General features: G+C 52.1%; 2 protein-coding genes across 2 annotated transcripts in view; one reads left to right on the top strand and one right to left on the bottom strand.

Annotated features, from left to right (window-relative positions):
* EXOC7 (exocyst complex component 7) overlaps positions 1–9,526 on the top strand; it is a gene marked incomplete at its 5' end in the record, with an annotated part of 22,410 nt that extends 12,884 nt beyond the window's left edge. The window contains 12 exons of the mRNA XM_010024898.1: positions 882–1,027; positions 1,353–1,505; positions 2,200–2,298; positions 2,897–2,959; positions 3,270–3,336; positions 6,280–6,345; positions 7,052–7,172; positions 7,570–7,665; positions 7,949–8,012; positions 8,555–8,596; positions 8,765–8,898; positions 9,290–9,526. Of these exons, the coding sequence (XP_010023200.1) occupies positions 882–1,027; positions 1,353–1,505; positions 2,200–2,298; positions 2,897–2,959; positions 3,270–3,336; positions 6,280–6,345; positions 7,052–7,172; positions 7,570–7,665; positions 7,949–8,012; positions 8,555–8,596; positions 8,765–8,898; positions 9,290–9,392 (1,154 nt within the window). The remainder of the gene's footprint in view (positions 1–881; positions 1,028–1,352; positions 1,506–2,199; positions 2,299–2,896; positions 2,960–3,269; positions 3,337–6,279; positions 6,346–7,051; positions 7,173–7,569; positions 7,666–7,948; positions 8,013–8,554; positions 8,597–8,764; positions 8,899–9,289) is intronic.
* Positions 9,527–17,839: 8,313 nt separating this feature from the next.
* LOC104413800 (galanin receptor type 2-like) lies at positions 17,840–20,257 on the bottom strand. Its single transcript, XM_010024896.1, is given in 3 exon segments — positions 17,840–17,951; positions 17,953–18,600; positions 19,929–20,257. Coding segments are annotated over 3 exon segments (1,089 nt in total).
* Between the last annotated feature and the right edge of the window lie 77 nt (positions 20,258–20,334).

Below are 20,334 nucleotides of genomic sequence, written 5' to 3'. Positions count from 1 at the left end.
AGGCTAGGGAAGAATTGGTTCCATGCCCATCAAAAGTTGCACATGTTGCTGGGAGAAGGGAAACAGCAGTAGAACCTATAGCTTGCAGGAGGCATCTCCATGTAATCTGTTTTGTAGTGGTTCCTGCAGGGGTCTGGGTGATGCAGGATGGTGTGTGTCACTTTGTGGCTGTCCTTATGACACATGCAGCTGGTGGCTGGCATGAGCTTGTATCGTACCAGCACTTCTCATGCCTACCACTGAGGTTCTTTGATGGATCTTGAAGACATTTGTATGCTAGGACTCAACTGTTTGCATTTGTATGCAGCTCTGTGTGAGATAGCTCACCCAGCTGTGCTGATACTCCTGCTTCATGGGATTGAAATGTTCATCTGCCTGGTTTTTATGTTGTTTTTGCCTGTGGGAACACGCTGCCTTCCAGGGCAGCTTTGATTTCCCAGAAATGGTGATGCAGAATGGCAGTTCTTCATCTGCATGAGGGATGGAGATAAAGAACTCTAAAAATACCAGCAGAGATGTTGAATAATTCACCTCAGACCTTCCTAAGTACTGTGTGTTCAAGCCTTGATTAAATTTAGTCTGTATCCCAGAAGAGCTCCAAACTTGCCTTTTGCCATAAGGCTGGCAAGAGCTGGTGGCCTGATGTGCCTGTTTCCTGCCCTGCAGATGACTCTGCATACCCTGCAGGAGACATTCATAGCTTCCCATGCACAAACCCAGGGGCAGTTTGGTGAGATGATGACTGTAGTTCTCGCACAAGGATGGGTGCAAAGCCAGAACCACCTTTTCCAGGAGAACCTTGTGCAAACCAAGGCCTTGAGCAGAGCTGCTGAAGCTCAGTGTGGAGTTTGGTCTCTCTTAAAGGCCTCTTGCCCTTGCAGGGAGGGACGACGTCTTTGACATCGAGATCGACGCGTACATTCACTGTGTTAGTGCCTTTGTCAAACTAGCCCAGAGCGAGTACCAGCTCCTGACAGACATCGTCCCTGAGCACCACCAGAAGAAGACCTTTGATTCTCTCATCCAGGTCAGTTGAGCCTCTCTGCTTGGCTTCTCTAGTAAAGGATGCACATGGTCTTTTTCTCTTCCTCTTCATTGTGAGGATGTGGATTCCACGACCCGCTGTGGGAGCCCAGGAGCACTACCACTGCTTGTGTTGTCCTTCAGGACCTGTTGAGGGAACTGGCGCCTCCACAGACCCTGGAGAGCATGTGCTCAGCATCACTCACAGGCTACCAGAAATGAGCCGTCAGCTGGATTGGCATCCTTAACTTAGGGCATCCTGCGTAGAGCCCCTTGTGCTGCCTGCACAAGTCATGCTGCTTCCTTCTGACCCTGTGGCTTCATTGCAGGAGTCACTGGATAACTTGATTATGGAGGGGGATAACATTGTCTCAGCTGCCCGCAAAGCCATCATCCGACATGACTATTCAGCTGTGCTCACAATCTTCCCCATCCTTAAGCATCTGAAGCAGATGAAGCCAGAGTTTGACCAGGTCTTGCAGGTGAGTGCGACAGAATTGGAGAGGGTCCTGTGGCTTGGGATTTGTAGAGAACTTTCTGAAAGGATTATCACAGTGGCTTTGGACAAAGCTGCTTCTGTCCTCCAGCATGGGCTGGAAGTGACACAAATGCAGGTTGCTTCTTTCTGTGACAGTGAACCAGTAACTCAGCATCTCTCAGCAGCAGTTCTTTTCAGTTCAAATCATGACCCAGTGATGGACCATCTACATTATTCTGCTGTGTACATGACCTCTGAGGGGCTTCATCTCTGTTACTGTTGAGCTTAGTTTAGGCTGTGATTGCTTGAAAGATGGGCTGCTCTGAGGAGAGCCTGCTTGGACTGTGCCAAAAGGTACTCCAGGTATCAAATATGGCATTTAGGTTTAGCCAGGCTCCTTTCCATCTGCTTCCAGCTGGTGACTGTGATGCACCAACCCCCTGTATCAGGTACAGTGTAAGAGGAGACATGAGAAGTAGCAAGTCCTGGTCACCACTAGGGTCACAGCATCCTCCCCTTCTGTCTGGCAGAAGGATGCAGGATTTCATTTGTTATTGTGTTGCTACTGCTGTAAATGTTCTCCTGGCACATGAGGAATTGAGAATGAGATGCTGGGGTTGGGGGATCAGGGTGGGTACGTGCTGGATGACAGTTCAGATGCTGTTTAACTTCTCTGATCTGTGATGGAACTATTGCAGGGAACTGCAGCAGGCACCAAGAACAAACTGCCAGGGCTGATCACTTCCATGGAGACCACTGGTGCGAAGGCATTGGAAGAGTTTGCAGACAACATCAAGGTAGGATTCTCCTCAGTGTTCCCTCTGGCAAGACTAGCAGGCTTGGGAAAGGGGTTTTCTGTGCAGAACCCCCACTTTAGCTTTCAGCTTTCCATGAGACCCTGTAGTTTCTGAGTTTAAAGCAGGTGCTTGCTGGATCAGCTGCAAATACCAAATGCTTGGTGCTGATTTCAAACACAGAAGGTCTCTGCTTAAGACCCCTTACAGGGATACTACAAATAATTTGACTTGAGTTTCCAGATGCAGATGTCAAGTTACTCTCAGAATTAATCCTATTTAAGAAGAAACTAAAACTGCTGACTTAATTTTGGGGTACTCATGTTAAACTGTCCCTGTGTAAGGTGGGTTTGGTGAGCACACTGCCTGGTAGATGAGCTGAACACTTGATGGTCACATGCTGCCCGAACCCCTGTGGTTCTGAGCTGCTGGTGCATAGGAGCTGTGGTTTCTGAGCATCAGGAGATGGCACTGTGAGAGCCAGCTCTGAGGGTGTCAAGAGAGGCTGGATAGACAAGCCTGCAGCTCACTTGCAGCAGTTGTATTGGAGAGGCCCTCGATTTCCTTACATACTTACCCTGTGTCTCTCTTCTTTTCTTAGAATGATCCAGACAAGGAATATAACATGCCAAAAGATGGGACAGTTCATGAACTCACCAGCAATGTACGTGATGATGGTTTGAACCCTCCTGTGTGAAAAACAACTTCTGATGATGTTTTAGAAAGAGCAGTAGGGAAATTTCTGAAGTTAAACTGTCTTGTAAGGGCAATGAACTGGTTTCCATGGAGAGATCAGCCAGTTGCTGGTTGAGCCATGATGTGGGTAAAACCCAACAACTCAAAGCAATGTAGTGGTTTGTTTCTTAAAGGCTTTTAAGTGTGGGGGACAAGTGGTCTTTCATGATCCTTAATGGCAGAGCATTTAATAGGAGATGCAGTGCTGGTTGTTCATAACTCCCCTCCCTTGCTTCCAGGCCATCCTTTTCCTCCAGCAATTGTTGGATTTCCAGGAGACAGCGGGTGCCATGCTGGCATCACAAGGTACATACATGCATGGGGCTTGTTTGGGCATGCAGTTCCTTCCCCAGATTGTCTGGACATCTTCCCTAAAAAGCTCATACTTCATCGTGTCTGTGAGCTTGTTCTCCTCCTGTCCTTCACCCTGTGGTTTGTCTTGTCCTCTGATGTGCCATGACCGTGTAGATGGTTATCTGGAGAACTCTAAGGGATGCAGAGAGTCTCCTTCCACACTTGCTGCTATCAGGACTCTTGGGATGGTGTTTATTGCTGATGTACTCCATCAAGAGAGGATGCCTTAGTCATTTAGCTACAAATCTGGCAGTGGGCTGATTCTCTGTGGCTGTAGTGGAGTGAGGGTGAATGGACCAGCTGAGCTGGCTTTAACTGCATTGATGAATTGCACTTTTCCCTGCTACATCCTCAGATCAGAGTGTAACAGCAGCAGCAAGAATATTCTCCTTGGAATCTAGCATGGACAAGCTGGAACTCCTGAGCTATGTGTCTGCCTTGTGCCCTAGAGGAGAGATGAGTTTTAGTTCTGCTTTCCAGGATGCTAAAGAGACTTAATTCCAGAAAGAAATACATGGATCAGAAGCTGAGAGCAGCTGCCTCATGGAACGGGGTGCTGCTGCTTATCAGCTAGAGCATGAGTCTGTGTTCTGTGCAGAGAGGCAGCTCCTTGATGAGCCCTTGGCCTAGGCAGAGCTCATGTTTTCATGTTTCCCTTGTAATAGAGCAGCTGGAGAGGTGGAGAACTGGAGACTTTGGAGGCACAGAGGCCTGAGGAGGCACAGGCCACAACCTGGTATTTGGAAGGTGCTAGGGAGCCCATTAGGAGCAGGGGAAGGGGGAAGCTTACAGCTGCCGCCAGACTAGTATCTGCAATTCCTGCTTGGAAGATTCTGCCAGTTCTAAATTAACTCAAGCTGGAATGTGTCTGCTTCTTGCCACATCTCCTGTAGCCCCTGCGTTGTGCCCTCTGCACTTGTAAGCTTTAGTGTGCTCAGAGCCTACTTGACTTTCTCTCCTTACCCAAAGAGGTGACCTGTTTTTTTTTTTCTGGAGAAACCAGCTGTTACCCATGTCCTTCTCTGAGTGGTGATGTCAGCACTGTTATTTGAAAGCCTTGACATGTTGCATGCACTAGAGATCTGTCAGAGGAGCTGATTCAAAAGGTACAATAGGCTTTTTTATTCTCTAGATTGGTCATATAACAAAATGTGACACACAAGCCATTTCCTTTTGAGTTGTGGCTGTCCCATCACATCAGGTATAGAGGGATGTTGCTGTATAAAGACAGTGAGACACACAGCTTTGCAGTCTGTTCAATTATTAAAGCTTGAAGTCAGTGTAATTGTAGCAGCTCTGGTAACTTGGGCTGATGTGCAGGAGCTCAGAGCCACGCAGGAGGTGACCCACGGTCCATGTGCTGTCAGTGGTGTTGTCTCTGGCTGCAGCCAGGCCTTGGGGACCATCTGCTGTCAGTGGTGGTCTCCTGCAGAAGCAGTGCTGTCACTGGCTCCAAAGCTATGCCCGACACAGGGCACCACCATACAGGCCAGAACTGTTCTCATTTTGAGTGACACTGGTTACTGATTCTTGGTGAATTCATGGTCCCTGTCTGGCTGTGGACCTCATGTCACCCTTCACCAACCATCATCTTATCAGAGGTGATGTCAGTGAAGTTGGAGGGAGTTGCTTCTGGATCAGAAGCTTTGGGATGGTGACTTGCCTTCAAGGCTTCACTCTGTCCTGCCTGCTTTCCTATGTAGCTGTCTGTGGCTGCTCTGTGTTAATATCTGCTTTGTTCTCCAAGAGATGCTGGTCTCTAACCTGTCTTTTTGCACTTTGCCTTTCTTTTTCTCTCTCCACCCTCCCCTTTTCTCTCTGCTCTGCCTAATCTTTAGTTCTTGGGGACACATACAATATTCCTTTAGATCCTAGAGGTAAGCAGACTTACCCCCACCTACCCGTTCCCATTGCCTTGGATGCTGGTGATGTATGTTAATGCTTTATCCTCCAGGTGTGGTAAATAAATGAGCATGTAACTGAAAAGGAAAAAGGGGCGAGTAAGTAACTCTTGCCACGGCTGGAAAGAATAGGGAGGGCTTGTCACTAGCAGACAATGAGGGATGCCACATGAGCTGCAACAGGCTAAAGACACTCTCATGGCACTGAATCCCTTTGGCATGGGTGCAAATTGGCCCAGCTGGGATCATGCTTTATCCCATGTGCATTCGGTTTCTTATTGTCCAACTCCCAGCAACCGGAGCTTCGAGGCCTTTCCCATGGGGTCTGATGAACTCAGACCACCCCAGCTGGGCCTGGCTGCCAAAATCTCTGGTGGGGGAGGAGGCGATAGTTACACCACGTGCCTCATGAGCAACTGAGGGCAGAAAGCCATCTCTTATGCACAAACAGAGGGACATGTGCCAGCCCAGAGTCATTGCTTTTGCTTATAAGGGCAGGCTCCCATGCTGGTGCAGCCTCTTACAGCAGCCCTGTCAGCAACCATGGGGATGGCTGAAACTTCCCAGAGCCCTTGTGCCTGTTCCAGTTCCTGTTGTGTGCCTTCTGTGAACAGCTCCAGCTCGATTGTGCTCCGATTGCCTGTTTCTAGTGCTTACAAAGCCTTTCCAGGTGGTGGGGGAAGAATGGGGATGATGTGCTCAATGACTCTATTTCTGATCAAGAGGATGATATCCTCTGAGTACCAGGAAGGAAAGGAGAGGTTTCTGTGGGGGTGCTCAGCACTTGATGCAGACAGAAGGGGTGAGAAGTGCAGAGCTCTTCCAGCCTTGCCCTGGATAATCAGCACTGAAGCAGGAAGCTTCCCACTGGTGATGGGAGCTCTCCACTCATTCCATAGCAACAGGGATGAAACTTATTTGATTAGAGGCAGGCTGACCACACATACCCCCTTCCCATGGCGTGATAACTGGCCTGAAACTCTTTTCTTTTCAGAGACCAGCTCTTCAGCTAGTAGTTACAGCTCAGAGTTCAGTAGGCGGCTGCTGAGCACCTACATCTGTGAGTACGCTGCACAGCTTCCCAGTTCTGCCCCATGGCCTGTCCTTTGTGCTTGGGTGAAGAGCGCAGGCTGTGTCTCTTAACACTGTGTGCTCTTTCCACGTTTGAGCTGGAGTCTGATGGGAGGGCTGGGGAAAAAAGGGTCAAACTGGGAGTTTCAGGCTGTTACAGTTAGACAGGACAAAGCACAGAGCAGTAGCTCACTGTGCTGCAGAGCTTTTGTCATCAGCTGCCTCAAACCATTCTCAGCCGGTACTTTGCACCTTCAACCCCACAGAGGCTCCCAGCTGCCAGATGGGCTCTGTAAAACTTCCATCCTGGGTTTAACAGTAAGATAGTGAGATGAACTCATGGTACTACCTTATAATGATCTGTTACAGTGGGGATCATGTCCTTTGGCTTCTTTGAAATCAGAGCCTGCATCATGGTCAGGCTGTGTCTGATCCCACCTAAGTCCTGGGACTTGCTCTGAACCCAGAACACAAGTATTGCCAGTTGCAACAAAGGCACTAGTTTGCAGAGAGGTTTTGGTGGCTCCCTGAGGAAAGACCTGTGTAAGGCTCATAGGATTGTCCCCTTGCCTGCATGTGCAGTTGGGGCTGTGCTGTTCACCTTGCTGGGGGCCCACAGTGACAGTACAGTTTGGATTGCCAGTAAGGAGAAGTTTCAAAGCAAAACTTTTTTGTTCTGTTTTTCCCTCTTTAAGGCAAAGTGCTGGGCAACTTGCAGCTTAACCTTCTCAGTAAATCCAAGGTTTATGAAGACCCAGCTTTGAGTGCCATTTTCCTGCACAACAACTACAACTACATTCTGAAATCTCTGGAGAAGTAAGTGTGGATCTGGGTAAATCTCCCTGAAGTCCAGGCTGATTCTAAGCGTGGTTTTGGAGCAGAGCTCTGCATCAAATGCGTTTCCTTGCCAGCCTGTCTCATCTCTGCTCTTTCTTCCATTCTTAAAGTGCCCTTTTGAAAGCATTGCACTATGCTAAGCATCACATTACACAAGAGTGGAAGATAAAAGCATCAGAGACACCTTAGCTTGTAGAGAACCCTCTGGTCTCGGGAGGACTGAGGGCCTAGCTTTGGAAAGTAACTTCTGTCTCCCAGTTAGTGCATTTCAAGGTCCCTTTTATTGTAAAGGGCAGAAAACTTGTTGATAGATGGTTGAAATGCAGCCCTGAGAGCAGCTGCCTCAGGTGTTTCCTCAAGTGTTGTGTCCTTTCAGGTCTGAGCTGATCCAGTTGGTAGCTGTAACACAGAAGACAGCTGAGAGGTCTTACCGGGAGCTCATTGAGCAGCAGATCCAGACCTACCAGCGCAGGTCGGTCACATCCTCTGCTCTCCCCTTAGTTTGCTTAGTTTGCAGCTCCTTGGGAGCTAATGCTGCTGGAGTAGTGGGAGAGATTAGCCTGAAACTTGTCTAAACCCAAAGCCAGGTATTTTGGTTTCCAGGCAATGGATCTAACTTGGGAAGGGGTCACTGTAGGAAGCTTTGGGGTGTGTATTGTCAGGGGTGGCCTTTGGGTCATGGGCAAAGACGTAGATGTTCTGGTGAGGCAGGAGTGACTTGTCTTTGCTTCTTTCCTATCTCATTTTACATACAGCTGGCTGAAGGTGACAGATTACATCTTAGAGAGAAACCTGCCTGTATTTCAACCAGGAGTGAAGGTGAGAGGATGGGCAAGGAGGGGATTGATATGATAGAAATGACTGGAAACATCTTCTCCTTTGTCATATGAAAAAATTCCCAGAAACTTTCTTTGTATCTCATGCCAGTATTGCGCTGCACAGTCAATACTGTGCCTCGAATAAGATGGAGAGCAGCACGGCCTTCTGGTCTCTCCTGCCCCAGGTTCATACAGGTCTTCTAATCTCTGCCTCCATTCTTATATTTCTACCTGAACAATTGCTTCTATTTCAGATCTGTAAAACCCTGAGACCTTCCCTTAGAAAGGGCTGGGAGCATAAAGAAATCTAGTTTTATGTCAATTCTAGCTGAAAATTACCGTTTTCAAACCTGCTTCAGATGAAAGCCAGTTGCTGACTGTAGAGTGTGCTGCTCACTGCAGCTTTCTTTCCTCCGTGCTTTAGGAGAGGGAATTCAAGCCAAGTAGGGTATTGCTTAGGTTGGATGACGACTTGTGGGCAAACACTGGTGTTGGAAATTTACTTCTGGAGATATAACAAAATCTTTTCCCTCCTTGTTGCAGCTCAAGGATAAGGAGAGGCAGATGATAAAGGAGCGCTTTAAGGTGAGAGGGTATTAGATGGCCTAAGAACATCCCTTGGTGATGGGAGGACAGGCAGTCAGACCAGAGATCTGCCTGAAGAGGAGACCTCTCAGTGGAGGGGAGGAGCATCAGACTCAGTATGGAGATGGGATTGCAGGCTGGACACTCACTGAGTTTCACTTTGGACAGGGATTCAATGATGGGCTGGAGGAGCTGTGTAAGATCCAGAAGGCCTGGGCAATTCCAGACATGGAGCAACGGGACAAAATCCGCCGGGCACAGAAAACCATTGTGAAAGAGACCTATGGTGCCTTCTTGAACAGGTGACAACATTGCAGCATTGTCCTCTCTTCTCTGGATTTAAGGAGGTCTTTGGGCCCTAGAGTAGCCTGAGCTGAGGCACTTTTCTGTTGCCCTGTCTTAGCTTCCCTACTAAAATATCCCCAAGCCAAACTCTGCTGGTGGCCAGCATCTGCTGCCAGCCTGATTCCTTGGTCAGGGTGAATGCAGATGTTGTAGCCAGCACAAAGCTCTGACCCTCCCTGAGCTACTCGTGTAAAACTCAGGAGACTCATCGTAACCAGGTCACTTGCTCCCTACAAGATACCCTGTCAGTGGGATGTGTGGGTTTGGAGCTGGTTTGTGGCAGAGGCGGCAGCAGTGGGTCTCTTTGCTGTGTTCCATTTGTCACCTAGGGGTTGTCTTCCTTTGCAGATATGGCAATGTGCCCTTCACCAAGAACCCTGAGAAGTACATCAAATACCAGGTTGACCAGGTTGGGGAGATGATTGAGAAGCTGTTTGACACCTCAGCATGAATCTCTAGCTGTCATTATACAAGTCAGCACACTCTTGGTGACCTTTGGGACTCCCTTTGCTCCCCCCCTGCCCCGTTGTGGTGGGCAGGGTGTTATACTTGTATTTATCAGATTTATAAACCTGTGGAAGCACTCCCTCCTGGCTGCCTTTCCCTTCTTCCATGGATCTGGAGCAAAGGCTGCTGTGTGGGCTCTTATATTGATGCATCTTCAGGCCTGGATGTAAGTGTTAATGCTTTGATGTGCAGCAGACGTGAGTGTTAAAAAAGGCAAAACAAAAGATCACGCACTCATGAGTACAGCCCTTCTGTTAAGGGCAGAAGGCATTAAACTCCAAGTGGTGCTTCCTGCTTCCCTGATAGGTTTGGGGAATCTTGATTCTATAGGAATCCCAAAGGATTTTCACACTGTTAACTGTTCTTAGTTCAGTGACAGGGTGAGATGTTGAGTCTGTGCTGTGGCTGTGCCTGGCAGGCTTTGTTTCCCTCAGTGTTTCATGAGCTGTCCCAGTAGCAGCTGTCCTGTGTGAGGTGGTGGGAGTCATGACAGGGCCCTGAGAGCTGGTCTCTGCCATATAAGACAGGCTAAGAAAGCTGGGGCTGTTCAGCTGGAGAAGAGAAGCTGCGTGGAGACCTCAGAGCAGCTTCCAGTGTCTGAAGGGGACTACAAGGATGCTGGAGAGGGAACTTCCATCAGGGACTGTAGCGACAGGACATGGGGCTATGGGTTCAAACTGAAACTGGGGAAGTTCAGATTAGATATAAGGAAGAAGTTCTTCCCTTTGAAGGTGCTGAGGCACTGGTACAGGGTGCCCAGAGAAGCTGTGGCTGTCCCTGGCTTGTCCAGCTGCAGCTGGACCACTGCATGGTTCAAATCCTGATTGTCCCTACCTGGCTGTTTTTCATGGGTCTGGCTGTGCAGGCTCACAGCTCCCTGCGGGGACCTTCCCTCCTGCTTTCAGAGCTCATCTGCTTGAGGAAGGCTGAGGCTTCATTGCTAGCTGTTGGCTCTGCCAGCTCCAAGAGCCTCTGCAGGCTGGCAGGCACTGGACAGAGTGGTTTTAAGCATAAGCAAAGTGCTGCTGGCTTACATGATGTGCAGTGTCAAGCCTTCTGTATCCACATGCTGACATTGACCAGAAGGAGCTGGGTTTCATCTTTCTGGATGAGCTTTAAGGTCCCTTCCACCCAAACCAGTCTGGGGTTCTGTGACTTCTGGAGCATCTGAGCTTTAGTGTACAGGAGCTGGTATCCTCCCTGTGCTGATGTTCTTGTGCTCACCAGGCCCCAAAGAAGACGGATAGGACCCTTTATGGATTGCTATGGGGCCACATCCCATCCTCCAGAGGCTCTGGGAACACCTCTGCATGGTCTATACTGAAAGAGGCATTTCTGGGCTCCGCTATCAGCTTGTGCCCATGGGAAAGCTAGACTGGTCCGGGGCTGTGAGGAGCTGGTCCAGCTCAGCTCAGAGGTGGGGAGATACAGTCAGATGCAAAATGTCCCGCCCCCCTGTCCTGGTCTCTCCATTACCAGCACCAGAAGCTGGCTGGGTTGTTTCCTACCCCAGGGATGCCCTGTCCACATCTGGAGGAAGGAAAAGGGGTAAAGAGGCTGCTGAGCCCTAGCTTGGTGGTAGCCGTGCAGCAAGGAGGAGCTGGAGGTGGTGAGTACCCAGGGGAAGAGGCAGCTTCTGCTGCTCCCAGGTGTATGGCTCTTAGGTGGGAGCCCAAGACCCTTGTTCTCCCTGAGCTTAAGGGAAGGCAGAGCCACCTGGTCCCTATTTCCTAAATCCAGACTCCCAGTAGCTGTTCCCACACCGCCTGCCTCTCCCCTGCACAGGAAGTGGCCATGGGGAGGTGGATAGGATCTCAGCCTCGTCCAGTGCCCACTGCAGCACACAGAGCTGCTGAGGAGCAGCAGCATGCTTCAGCCAGACCTGCCCTTCCATGGAGTGGGAGCAGGGGAGCCCCTTGTGTGTCCTCCCACTTCCTGGGCTGACCTCAAGTGTCTGAATCTCACCCAACACGGCGCAGTGCTGGGGAGTGGCTCTATGTGCTCCTTGGCTTTTTATAGTAAGGAATGTTGGAGCATCCTCATCAGAGACACTGTGGCAGCCAGCACCGACCTGACACAGCTGAGCACCTCACACCCCTGGAGGAGCTGAGACCATGGGCCCGACTGGGGGCTGAGCTCCCTCTGCCTTCCCGTTGGCTTCCTCCAGGGCTCCTGCAGAATTCCATTTCTCCTTGCCTCCTGCACTGCTCTGGCTGATGGTGAATCCCTGACAGACTGGAATAGGCTGGGGACATGTCTCTGATTCCCAGGGTTTTGGGACTGATTTCTGTCTCTGGTGGGTTTTCTCAGCTGATGGTTTTGGAGCTGGAGCCCCAGTTCTCTGTTTTGTCTTGGTTTATCCTGCAGTGGGCCATGCTGTGGGGATGTGCAGGGTCTGCTGTGTTACCTGCTCCTGTGACTTCCACTGACTGTTATTCTGGGGAAGCAAAAGGGGTTTTTCGAACCCTGCAGGGACAGTGACCAGCTCTGGGGTCCCTGCAGCCCCCCAGGGCTGCTGTGGGTGCAGTTTGCAGCCTGGTATAGCAGATGAGGTTGGGAGGCTCAAAAGCTTTAGCCCCAAACCCCCTTTGGCTGCTTATCAGACCAGGAAGCAAATTTGTCAGAGGAAGTGTTTGAAAACAGGACAAAACCCCAGACAAAACCAGCTGCTTCAACCCAGCGCTAAATGCACGTGCTGGAAAGCTCAGATTAACCTGAGGCTGCAGCCAGATGCCCCTCAGCTCCTTGCCCACGGCTGGATGTGATGGGAGCTGAGTTCAGCCAATTTATGTTCCACCTCCAGTTGGATCTGAATTTATTAAGCTTTAACTGGAACAAAGGGACTTCCAGTGTCATTTAAGATAAAACCTCCCAAGGAAATGGACCAGGAGCCTCCCCCTGCTCAGCTGGGAGGTGGCAGGTCATGATGCTCTTGTCTCTTTTGTCTCTTCCATCCGGTGTGGTGTTATTCAGGGGAACAGTCACTTACCATGGTGGTTTTGTGTTGGCAGCAATATCTTGTGCTTGCCCTTGAAGGGCTTCTCAAGGCATGGGTTGGGTGGGGGAGGGTGATGGCTTCCTCCTCAGATGAAGAGAAGCAATAGCAGATAAGCTGGAGGGTGGGTTTTGCTTCTATTTCTGTAGTATCTTGTAATGATTCAGCAGCTGATCCAGGCTTCTCTATGCCTACTCAAGTAAGTACCGATGGATGGGTGAGGATCCATAAAACAAGGAGACTAGTTGCATGTGCCACACTGCAGAGACCTGTGAAAGCCCAGCCTTTGCTGAACAACCATCACGGAGCCCCCTTCTGCTCCTTTGTGAGGGTGAGAGCAGCGTGGGGTGTGTTGGGGGCATTTGGGGAGCAGGAGGCAGGAGTGAGGTGCATCCCCCAGGCAGAGCCTGCCCCAGCCCCATGTCACACTCTGGTGCTGCTGAAGAGTGACCAGAAACGAGCCGGTGCCAAGGTAAAAGGGGATGCAGTGGCACTTTTGGCTGGGAGCTGAGTTAGGGGTGTCCTGGGATGTGTCCTCAAAGTGGTCACAGGTGTGGCCAGGCAGCTCTAGAGCTGTTAACAGAGGAGGGAAGGGCTCCATCTCCTTCCTTCGCATGTTGGTTTTCTACTGTTCTCTTTATAGAATCACAAAATGGTTTGGCTTTGGAGGGACCTTAAAGTTCATCCAGTTCCAACCCCCTGCCACGGGCAGGGACACCTTCCACTACAGCAGGTTGCTCCAAGCCCCTGTGTCCAGCCTGGCCTTGAACACTGCCAGGGATGGGGCAGCCACAGCTTCTCTGGGCACCCTGTGCCAGCGCCTGAGCACCCTCACGGGGAAGAGCTTCTGCCTCAGAGCTCATCTCAATCTCCCCTCTGGCAGGTTAAAGCCATTCCCCCTTGTCCTGTCCCTACAGGCTCTTGTCCAAAGCTCCTCTCCACATTTCTTGTTGGCCCCTTTAGGCACTGGAAGACTCTTAATACGTCACCGTTTGGTGCCTGGACTCTGCTGAGCTCTGGCACAAGCAGCACATGGGGAAATGTCTGTGGGTGGAGGGCAGCAACGTCCTCCCTGGCTCTGCCTTACTGACCTCAATGTCTTGCCCTCTGTTTGGAGCGCAGCTCCCAGCTCCGTTAGTGCCCGTCCTGGGATGTACTAGTGGGAAGGAGCCAGGCAGGCAACAACTCAGTGAAGTCAGTGTTGGGGGATGTTGTGTTCAGTGTCATTAGTGGATTTGTTGGGAGTCTCCTTGTTCTCACAGAACTATTCCTTGCAATGCTTAAAAACCAATTGCTTGTTCATCCTTTGCTGGGCTTTTTGCCTGTCCACATGCACGTTCCTATGGATTTGGTGTGGTGAACTGCAGCATCACAGTGTTGCTTTTGCATCTCTCCAGCTAAAAGATGGTTCCTGAAGTTCTCTTTCGGGGGACCAGCTCCACCAAACTCCGGCAAAGGTTCTACTTCATTATCCCATTGCTTCCTTCTCATTTTGCCCTCTCGCTTTGCTTGGGCAGCTGCTTGCAGATGTGGGGTACAGTGGTGGATGCACACTGGTGTGCTTAGGAGGATGCCCAGGGCTGGGTGTCCCCTGGGATGATGCAGGACATGGGTCCTGTGTGATGTAGGGCAGGAGGCACCATGGGCAGGCTGTTGTGAAGGTGCTGGTTTGTTCATACACAGTTATTTGTCCTTTGCACATTTTCCCAGTGTCCAGGTACTGCTGCTGCAGTGTGTGTGGTTTTGATGAGCTGTTTTGAAGAGGTGACCTGTCTCCTTTTCTCCTTCTGCTGATGGTCACAGCTCTAAGCTGCTAGTGCTATTTTGGGCCTCTTTTTTTCATGCAATGCCAGAACAGTTGGAAAACAAACGGAGTTTACAGAATCCGCTGTAATTCAGCACATTTCTCCTGCTGGCTGTTGCCAGCCTGCTTTAGCCAGGGTTGGGACTGTGGGATTCAGTGCTGTCACCCGGGGTCAGAGTCAACCATCAGCATCATCTCCCTCTTCTCCAGCTGTTTCATGGTGGCCACACTGCTGCTGCTGAGGGATCCAATGTGGCTGCAAGAAATGGGTCCCCAGAGACCTGCCTTTGCTGCCCAGTTGTCTGAGCTGGGTACAGCTCAGTGCTGGGGGTTTGAGAGGGCACAGTGTGGTCCCAGCTTTCCCCTGGCTGTCTCAGGGGTGGCAGGAGGAGCCTCCCTGGGGCTGGGTGAGGAGTTGGGGGAGCAGCCAGGCCCCTCTGCCTGGCCCTACTCCCTGTAGGTCCCCTGGTACCAGGTGCTGTGTGCTGGGTCATGGTGAGCATCGGTTGCAAAAGCAGCAGCAACCCCAGGGGGTTGTTTCTCTTCTCAAGCCTTCCCCCTGACACCCTATCTCTCACCCCACAGTGAGATGGGACACTGCTACCAGCCTGGTTCCTTCCCCTGCAGGGTTCAGTGCAAAGACTCACTTTCTGGGTGGATTTGGAGCCCTTTGTTGGGGTCACAGTGTGTGGGTTGGGGTTTGCTGGCTGGCTCCTACGACTGTAAGCTGGGTTTGATTTTCCTGTGAATGCTATAAAAAGATGAACTCGGGAACAACTCCTGTCCTTTTGGGGAACTCAGCCCTGCATGAAGGGGAACAGCCTGGGCTTGGAAGCAAGCACTGACCCTGGGGAGCTTCCTGGGGGTGGCTGCAGCACTGGCACTGGGATGTGTTAACAGGCTGAGAACATTGGGGCTGTTCAGCCTGGAGAAGAGAAGCTGCGTGGAGACCTCAGAGCAGCTTCTGGGTCTGAAGGGGGCTACAAGGATGCTGGAGAGGGACCTTCATCAGCGACTGTAGTGATAGGACAAGGGGTGATTGGTTCAAACTGAAACAGGGGAAGTTCAGGTTGGATATAAGGAAGAAGTTCTTCCCTGTGAGGGTGCTGAGGGGCTGGCACAGGGTGCCCAGAGAAGCTGTGGCTGCCCCATCCCTGGCAGTGTTCAAGGCCAGGTTGGACACGGGGCCCTGGAGCAACCTGCTCTAGTGGAAGGTGTCCCTGCCCATGGCAGGAGTTGGAACTGGAGGAGCTTTAAGGTCCCTTCCAACCCAAACCAGTCTGGGATTTTATGATTATATGCCCTGCAGCATAGAAACTCAGGTTGAGATGTGTGGGTGCAGCCAGGTGTGATAGGAAAATATGTTCAGGGAGGGCAAGGAGAGGAGCAGGGTCAGTGTCTCCTCTGTGATGGCATTGAGCAGATGGGGGATGTTGCACCCCCCACCATGCCAGCACAGGGACCCCTGTCCTTGGGCAGTGCAGGGGTGGTGGAACAATGTCTTCGTCCTCAAGGTGAGGTGGGAACTGTGTCAAGGAGAGGGTTGGGGAGGGATCCATCACTCTCCAAGCAGAAGTGGGTGAGGGCAGGAGGAAGATGAGCTGTTAGCTGTGTCTGAGTGCCTGATTCAGTGTTTGCCCTGGCTGGGAAGGGTTGAGCAGGGGAGATAAATGCAGATGTAAGTAATGGAGCTGTTTATGTGCTTGCTCTCGGTGACTTATGCTGTGAGCAGGTCTAGACTAAATATTGTGGTTATTGATATGAGGTAGTGGCTGATTTATGGCCCTTTGCATGGGGACAGGAAGATCTGGTTATGATAACACTCAGTGGGGGAAAACAAATGTTTTAAAGGCAAAAGCTTCCTGGGGAGAAAGGCCAAGTGCTGGGGATGGGTGTGGAGGAGATTGTGTCTGTGTCCTGGGCTGCACCCCCAGAGAGTGAGCAGCAGGTCATGGAGGGGATTTTCCCCTTCTGATGCGCTCTGGGGAGACCCCCCTGCAGTCCTGGTCCAGCTCTGGGGCAACAACACAAGAGGGATATGGAGCTGTTGGAGTGAGGCCAGAGGAGGCCCCGGAGCTGCTGCGAGGGCTGGAGCAGCTCTGCTCTGGAGCCAGGCTGAGAGAGCTGGGCTGGGTCAGCTGGAGAAGAGAAGGCTTCTGAACAGGAGACCTTAGAGCAGCTCCAGTGCCTAAAGGGGCTCCAGGAAACCTGAAGAGGGGCTTTGGACAAGGGCCTGTGGGGACAGGACAAGGGGAATGGCTTGAACCTGTCAGAGGGGAGATTGAGATGAGCTCTGAGGCAGAAGCTCTTCCCTGTGAGGGTGCTGAGGTGCTGGCACAGGGTGCCCAGAGAAGCTGTGGCTGCCCCATCCCTGGCAGTGTTCAAGGCCAGGTTGGACACAGGGGCTTGGAGCAACCTGCTCTAGTAGAAGGTGTCCCTGCGTGTGGCAGGGGGTTGGAGCTGGTTGAGCTCCACCCCCATCCTCCACGCCCCCCTCCATCACCCGTGGGGCCAGTGAGCCCCACCACCCTTCCAGCATCTGCCTCTCCTCTGCTGCAGACTGTGTTTCAATGGGGTGTTTCAATGGAGCTGGACATGGCATGTGGGATGAAGGGCTTTATTGAGGCTTCCCTGGCTGCCTGGGGTCCCCCCCACAGCCCCAGTTGTCCAGCCCCACACCATGGCCACAGGAAAGCTTTTCTCTCCTCCACAAGCACCTTGCTGGGTCTGCAATGCTGAGCCATACCCAAGCTGGCTGAAAGCGGCACTGACCCATTGATGTCCTGCTCCCCTTCCCCTGGCAGCACAACCTCCCCCATGGAGTCACAGCTGTGCTTCCCCAACAAGCAGCCTCCCACCTCACCGATCCTTGGTGGCCTCTCGATGGGCTGCAGAGGTAGAGCCTTGCATGCACTGAAATGGCCAGGATGAGCCATGGGCAGCAGCAGCACAGTGTGGTGGTGCCCTGTGCTCTTGGACTCTGTACTTGGGCTATGGATACATGTTCCAGCTTCCAGCCATGGGGAAACTTGTCCAAGCCACAAGCCCCAGGGAGCTGTGACAGCTCAGCCAGCACTGGCTGCACCACAAAGGTTTCCGTCCTGATTTCTATGCTTCTCTCCTGAATTTTCCTACCTGAGCCAGTTTTTTTGCCCATGTGGCTGTGGCCAGTGGTTCCCTGGGACTCAGCTGCTGAACTGAGACACAAATGAACCAAGACTTCCCAAATGTCCCTAAAAGTGTACCCAGCCAGAAGCTGTGTTGGTTAGAGGGAGCAGAGCTTTCAATAGGCTCCATGTGTAGCTGCAATAGGGTGTAACTCCATCCATGACAGAGGAACACATGAGGCTCATGAGAGTTTGATCTCTCTGCTCTCAGCAAATGCATGGTGGAAGCAAATCCTGCCCTTGGATCCCTGGTTGGTTGCTTGGCTGAGTCTGTAGTCAGCAGTATCAGTTCAACATTTATGGTATCTGGCTGCATTTGAATGAAAAAGGGTATGTTTTGATGCATTTCAACCCAAAACACAGCCCATCCCCAGGCCTACGATGCTGCAGGACACCGCAAAGCCATGGGGTGGGAAGAAGCTCTGTTAGATGATGCTGAAGGTGATGAAGGAGCCATCAGCTTCCTGGTGCTGTCCCACCAGCTCTGCTTTCCCACTGGGCTGGGCCCGCGCAGAGCAGGGAGGAGCGGCCGACGTGGGTCACCTTACTGAGCTCTGCCTCCAACGTGCTGACCGTGTTTGTCACTTGGGCCACGTGCACCTTGTGGGTAGCCTTCTGGTGCAGGAGGCAGATGAAGATCTTCTTGAAGCCCTTGCGGAAGTGTTTGGAGACCAGGGCGTAGACAATGGGGTTCACGCAGGAGTTGGCGTAAGAGATGAGATGCGAGAGGATGCGGAGCACGTATGTGGCGTGACTGAGGGGGAAGTACCCAAACCAGATGCAGAGGATAAGCAGGTGATGGGGCAGCCAACAGAGGCAGAACAGGACAGCTACAATGATAATCATCCTGGTGACCTTCCGCTTGGCTTTCTTGGACTCCGACACATCTTGGAGAGGGTCCACAGATCTCCACAGGTAGTGAATAGTCCGCACACACATGAGACTCAGGATCAGCACTGGGATGATGTAGCTGAAGATGAAGGTGCAGATGTCCATGACCTTGCGCTGGGAGATCTCCCAGATGGGGTGGCAGACAGTCAGGTTGGCCAGCTGGAACTCCTGGTAGTAGCTGAGGTAAGGGCCTGAGAAGATGAAGGAAAGCCCCCAGATGAAGCAGATGGCTGTGAGGGCGTTCCTGGGTGTCCTCAGCTCCCTTGAGTGCAGGGGGTAGCGGATGGCCAAGTATCTGCAGGGGAAAGGGAGAGGGACACAACTGTAGTCCTGGGGAGGGCATGGGGAGCTGCTCTAGGAGTGGATTGGAGAAAGGGCACATGTGATGGATTTGAGCTTTGCAGGGCAATCAGTCACACAGCTCATCCCTGGGGCTCCTCAGGATCCCTGTGCAGCACAGTGGGATAAGGAAGATCCTCTTCCCCCAACCCTGTCCTGTCACCCTCTCTGCTCCTTTGTGGAGAGGATGGGGATGGACCCCTTCTGTCCCTCTCCCTACTCCAGCAGATCCTCACTCAATCATCAGCCTGTCTGGCACAAGTGATAGCAGCAGTGAGGATATGAAGGCAGGAGCAAGCCCCCATGATCCCCAGATACGGTGTTCCTCAGGCTGGCACATGCTAAAGCACATCGTCCATCTTCAATCCTGCAATTAGCTGGTTCCTTAATTACACACAGAGCAGGGGGCTCATGCAAGCCCCCATTGCTTGACACCTCTGTTCTCTTCTCTCTGTGGGCTGTAGGATGAGATCAGCCCCTGGCTGTGTTTTGGGGGTGCTGTCCTGGGAGCCAGCATGGTGCCAAGCTGGGATGGCAGGACCCACCCAGCCCTGCTCTGGGGCTGCCATGGCCCTTCCCAGGGGGTTTTCATGGGGAGCTTCCACGTGCCATCATGCAGGTTTCAGGCACTGATGGAGCAGCACGAAGAGCTCCCTGCCTCTCACTTGCTGTGGATTAGTAACTCACTGGCTCCTACAGAGGTGAGGTGGTGTGAGCTGAAGCACAGGCAGGAGCCCCAGGTTGCCCTGTGTAGAGCTTCCAGGCTAAAACCCACCCTGAGCCAGGCTGGGACAGTCCCTGGGACCAGGGACAGCACTGGGACAGAAAAGAGCTTTTCCCCACCCTCCCCTTTTACTAGCAAAAGCAGTGTCAAGCTCCAGTATCTCAATGTCTTTTCCTCCTTGAGGTTTGCCTGCTTTGATGTGGGCTGTTGGGAGGGTTGAGGATCTCTCCCAGGGCTGTGCAGGGACTGAGCTTTGTTTCTCTCTGGTTTTCTATCCACCCTTCAGCTGTCAGAGCCTGTGGATAAACCCCAGTCCTACAGCTTCAGGGTCTGAAAGCTTCCTTCAGCTGGGGACAGGGGTCCCAGTGCCACCCGCTCTGCTGGATCCCATCCTCAGTGCTTGCATTTCCTTGTACTTGTGAACTGGGAAACGCTTCTGGATTCCCCTGGGAGGTAACAGCTTGGCTCCAGGGGATTCTTTCCCTTCTTCTGCCTGGGGGGATCTAGAGAAGGGGGAGCCTTAGGCTACAGGGAGCCCCCCCCCCCAGCCCCTTTCCTACCTGTCAAGGGAGATGGTGGCCAGGGTGAAGCTGCTGGCGTACATGGTGAGGAAAATGAAGAAGTGGACAGCCTTGCACATGAAGGGCCCAAACACCCACCCTTCCAGCATGTAGATGGTGGCTTGGAAGGGGACACAGAGGAGGATGAAGCAGAGATCGGCCATCCCCAGGTTGAGGATGAAGAGGTTGGTGGTGTTCTTCACTTGCCCGTTGCGCAGCAGCACGGCCAGGACCAGGCAGTTGCCCACGGAGCCGATGAGGAAGATGAGGAGGTACGCGAGCGGGATGAGCACTGCCTCGGTCTGCCAGCCCGCTGCCGAGCTGTTCATGGCCGGAGAGCACGGTGCGTGAGCCGGGATGCACGGGAGAGTGGGGACTGCACTTGGGGAGGCACAGGAAAAGGAGG

The sequence above is a fragment of the Nestor notabilis genome, unplaced genomic scaffold (assembly GCF_000696875.1).
Source record: "Nestor notabilis isolate BGI_N333 unplaced genomic scaffold, ASM69687v1 scaffold11892, whole genome shotgun sequence".
NCBI lineage: Eukaryota > Metazoa > Chordata > Aves > Psittaciformes > Psittacidae > Nestor > Nestor notabilis.
This window is presented reverse-complemented; position numbering and strand designations above follow the sequence as displayed.